The sequence below is a fragment of the Daktulosphaira vitifoliae genome, unplaced genomic scaffold (genome assembly GCF_025091365.1).
Source record: "Daktulosphaira vitifoliae isolate Bord-2020 unplaced genomic scaffold, ASM2509136v1 Scaffold_4, whole genome shotgun sequence".
NCBI classification, from domain to species: domain Eukaryota; kingdom Metazoa; phylum Arthropoda; class Insecta; order Hemiptera; family Phylloxeridae; genus Daktulosphaira; species Daktulosphaira vitifoliae.
Window position 1 is genome coordinate 18,505,786 of NW_026099575.1, and position 5,145 is coordinate 18,510,930.

A 5,145-nucleotide genomic window follows, 5' to 3' on the forward strand; every position below is an offset into this window, starting at 1 on the left:
ATGGAGTATAGAGGGAGATAACTACTGTGCCCTTCTTAATCGATTTGGTTCTTGCGAATGAAAGTAATCGAAAACCCGCATGCACTGGTCTGCCGTACAGGTAGCCACGATCCACTCCGACTTCATGCTACGTAGTTAGTCAACCGGTCCGGGCTACCTGCCTCTATGTTCGCCGATGTATGGTTAGCTCTATGAAATTAACTTTAACTTTAAGTACTATCTGCAGATGTATTAAAATAATATTCCAACCGATGTTATAAATAATTAGATGAATTTCGGACAATAACATAGATAATGTAGTTTAAACAATGGATTTAACTATAAGCTTTTATGTGTTAGAACTTAAACTTGTTAACACATTATGCGTGAATTTTGTATTGTACTTAAAAACATAAATACTCGAAAACACTATATAATTTTACAAAACGATAAAAAAAAAATTCATGTGAAATTCCACTAATGATCGAAATAACGCGCAAAAATATGTTGTTAAAAATTGATACCAAATGTTTACAGATAAAAATCAAAAGCATATAATTTAATTTTAATCAATTAATATTTAATTAACCACTCACAGAACTGTTAATTTTATGAATATCAAAATAATAATTTTGATAATTACACTTGTATTAACTCTTAATTAAAAATATTTTGATATTAGAAATACTTTCAATGATTTTTTTTTTCAGTTTCTGACAAACTATACTATTCCACCTGAGAATCGAATATCAGTTTTGATCAACTATGTTAACGCAAGAAATATCCAAAATGATGGTAAATTATATGTAGAGAGAACAAAATATTTGAAATCTTATTATAATATGTTTTCATAATATGTTAAAAAAATAGTATTTTTTTGGGTGTGTAGTATATATTTTAATTCAGATTAAATTGAAGGGGACTTACGCTACAACATCAAAAATAACTGCAATTAACTTAAAAAAATTCATGGTAGAACCATATTCTTCTGCAATGGCCATCTCGAAGAAGTCATAAGGATTGATACCCCTATGACCATTTAAATATATATTACAATTTTAATTATTGCAATTTTTTTTATATACAAGGTGATTATTTTATCATTGATCACTTAACTAATTGAAAAGTGAATTAATCTTGTGAATTAATTTTATTTCTATTTTTTTAAATTTTTTTTAATTATATGTTTTTCTCAAATTATCAATAAATAAGAACTTTTTATAATCATTCTTTAAACCTTATAGGAGTTTTAACTTCAAATTTTCAGATGGCAGCACATATATTTAACTAGTTTATTTAATAGATTATTATTTAATTAAGAAATTAACTGGTCGATAAAAACAATTGAGCCAATAATTTAGAAGTTATTAAAAACTTAATGTAATTGCTGGAGATGAGGCGCAGATTTTATTATATATCACTAGAAATTTTCAAGCCGTACTTCTTTTCTCATCTAAGTCAAAAAATGTTAATAACTTCTGAAATACTGGTCCAGTAGTTGTTATCAACCAGAAAAATTTCTTAATAATTAAGAAATTAGGTTTCTAATTATAAGAAACCTAAACAAATATATTGGTTAACATTTAAATTAATGAAGTTACTACTCTTACAAGACATAAATTATGAAAAACATGTAAAAGTGATCAATGATAAAAAAAATTATATTGTATATGATTGCTACCAAAAGAAAAATTATTTTTTTATTTCTTATATTTTTTATTTTGAATTGTTCTTAATTACTAACCAATAGTACCATAGTACTGTAGTCGATATATTGGAACATGCGATTTTCTTTTTATTGATTTATCCAAGGTCGCGAAAAGAAATATTCTTTTAATAAAACAAAAAAAACATTTTTATTATTTTGAAGGGTCCTTTTATTAACTATATTGTAGTCAGGATAAATAGAGTAATTCTTAGCAAAATAACACGACGAAACGACTAAATTTAACTGGATTAATAAGCATAATATGCATATTGTATAAATATATTATATTTATTTAACACAATCGTTTAAAACATAATACACACAAAAAAAGAAAACTAATCTTTAGTATACGATTAAAAATAAACCAGCAACTCAGGTTATTCTGTGTCGGGTGGAGTATTTGCCTCTATCACGGGCGTTCAGCCGATTCCTTACGATGCATAACCTATTTGTCAAACAACTAGATAAGACCCCACCATGAATACGACTTTATTTTATAAATTATTTTTAATTTTATTATTTATACGTGTACACACTTACATTTACATTTACATTTGCTTAGATGGATGAGTGAAGTGACTAGAAATGATAGAATAAGGAACGAGTATATAAGAGGCAGTATAGGTGTAGTGTGATCGTGGATGAGATGAGAGAAAGTAGACTTCGATGGTTTGGTCATGTTATGAGGAGAGAACAATCGAAAGCTGTAAGAACAGTTAAAGAAATTAATGCTGAAGGAAGACCAAAAAAGAGACGAAGGGATGTTATTGAATGCGATTTGAGGACAACTGATGTGAGCGTAGATGATGTGGGAGATCGTGTCAAGTGGAAGTTTAGGATAAGGGTGGCCGATCCCAAGTAGTTGGGACAAAGAAGAAGAAGATTTATACATTTACACAAAAAAATAAATAAATTATTATTATTAGTATGATTATTTATTATTACATTTTTTGAGTTATAATTTTGGAACTCCCAGAGATTTTTTCTAGTTGCGCTAATGGCTGATGGCGTTAATATTAATCAACCAATCGATTGCTAATTTATCACAGTGCCTTTACCAACAAATTCGATTGTAGCTTGTGTCAAGTCCGACATAATACGAAACGCATTATCGGCAATAGCGACATCGTTGGACGTCGTGATCGCATTTTCAGTTAACGTTTTAAACAATTTTTTTAAATCGTCAGTATTCATCATAAATACTTTAAAAATAAACAGGATCTAAATTATATTAAAAATCACGAACGCACAAAAATACATAAATATTTTAACTTACTCGTAAATATTTACGATCATACATGGGAATCAAATAATCAGTACAGTCATGACAATATAACCACGACAACCGTTGCTCTTAAGCCGTAGAAAAAAAAGGGTCTTTTACCATATCCATTCATAATACATAAATCACATTTATTATTTTTAGGTGTTGAAGCTAAAAGTGTGGAAATTTACGCGGCTGTTAAATATTTTAATACGTGTATATTTGTTTATAGTACATTAATTAGTGAATGGATATTATACAATGATCTATGGCCATTTAGTTACAATATGGATCATAACCAACAATGTATCTATTTAAATAAAGACGATAATGGTTTCTACAATTTGGTTGTACAAGTTAAAGGGTATTAAAGTAATGACTATTCAAAAAACTCATGTAACATACTGCAATATTCAGTTTGAATTTAATAAAAATATTTTTATTACATTATTAATTCTATAATAACAATAATATAACGTAAAAAATGTTTAGAAATAAATAAATAATTTTATTATAAATTTATTAAGTACGATTATTAAATTATTTTGGACAATCATAAATGATTATTTGTTTTTATTTATTTATTAATAAACCCAACCTTGAAACCGTATGAAGAAATAAAATTCTCGTACTTATCGAACATCTATATATAATAATATAAAGAGTTAATACTTTACAAATACTCTTTATGTAGGTAACAAGGTCACTCCGAAATGACGGCATCAACGCCGGGGCATAATACACTAAACAGAAAACAAATTACTCTATAAATATAAAGTTAAGATATGATACTAATCAAAACATTTTTAGCTTCTATGCGAAGCTGAGAAGGTATTAATTTTACAATGATTTTTTTTTTTTTTTATGCTTGTTGCCACTTTTTCTCAGCTCTCACTGGACCGATTTCTTTAAATGATACGTTAAAAGATCACAAATCGTATCTAGTCGAATATATTACTCTTTAAAATTGAAAAAATTTCCCTCGTTCCCCGTAAAAGGGGAAAATCTCCAAAAAAATTACAATTTTTAAAATCGGTAAATATTGTCATTTTTTTCACTTTTTTTTCTTAAAACTTACATAACTATTTCAAAAATCAACAAGTGAACATAATTTTTTTTATATTAAAACCTTAGATATTTCCCTTTTATTTGTCATAATTTTTTTGAAAATCTAACACATAACCTGCTCACAGGAGGGGATTTAAAATAGCAACTTTTTTACAAAAACTAACATCTTCAACTTAACTTTTAAAAATGTTCTAGAAATATTCACAGTTTTTTTTAATCTTAAATTAAAGCTTATATTATATAATTTACTATGAAAAAAAAAAATTCGAAATATACATTTTCTTCTTGGTGAAAATGGTTACCGTATTCAAAAATATGCTATTTTTGTGTTAAAATTCTGAGTTTTGACACACTGACTTTCATGAATATTATATAATTTAATTGTAATGTACTTTATTATAAAAAAAAAATTTGACCTTTGGTCTTGTCTTCGTGGTGTAAATGGCTACCAAATGCTATTTTTATGTGAATATTCTGGATTATTTTTTTACATTTTTAACTTTATAATGCTTTAACTTATTGAAAAGTGTATTGATCAATACAATTTTTTTATAAAAAATAATATTTATATCCCTCTTTCATTCGACATACTTTATCTTAATCAGGATATAAATAAGGAAATAGGAGATAATGTAGCTTTTGGAATAATCCACCAATTTTTCTACACTTTTACCACTTTCTACAGATTTGCATCGAAGCGTTTTTTATGATAATGATTTTAATAACTGTCAGATATCATCTATACTGGACCCAACTATGCCACGTCACCACTGTTTAGCGACCTCCTTGTGCTGTGTAGGGTTTTTAATTTTGAGATCAATGTAATAAACATTAAATTTAATCAAGAATGAATAATTTTTACAGAATATTTATTTCTTTTTTTTTTTACGTATAATTAAAACTTAAATGAATATATTTAAACACAAATATAACTATGAGTGCGTCGCTGATGGTTCAGCGGTGGAATGTAGAATGATTATACTACAATAAACACATTGCCGGCCAGATAAACAAACATTAATATAAAGATACAATGTTATATATTAACTCGCGATAACAAATACAATGATCTCTTGTACAACAAGTTTATCACTTTCATGTAAGTTAAGTTTACACGTTTATATTT

The 5,145-nt window shown here is 26.8% G+C and overlaps 1 protein-coding gene across 1 annotated transcript in view; it reads left to right on the forward strand.

Moving 5' to 3' along the window:
- Positions 1 to 3,517, forward strand: part of LOC126904876 (uncharacterized) — a 13,299-nt gene extending 9,782 nt beyond the window's left edge. Inside the window, exons 3-4 of the mRNA XM_050684214.1 lie at positions 690 to 774; positions 3,114 to 3,517. Of these exons, the coding sequence (XP_050540171.1) occupies positions 690 to 774; positions 3,114 to 3,322 (294 nt within the window). The 3' untranslated portion in view covers positions 3,323 to 3,517. The remainder of the gene's footprint in view (positions 1 to 689; positions 775 to 3,113) is intronic.
- Positions 3,518 to 5,145: the final 1,628 nt, after the last annotated feature.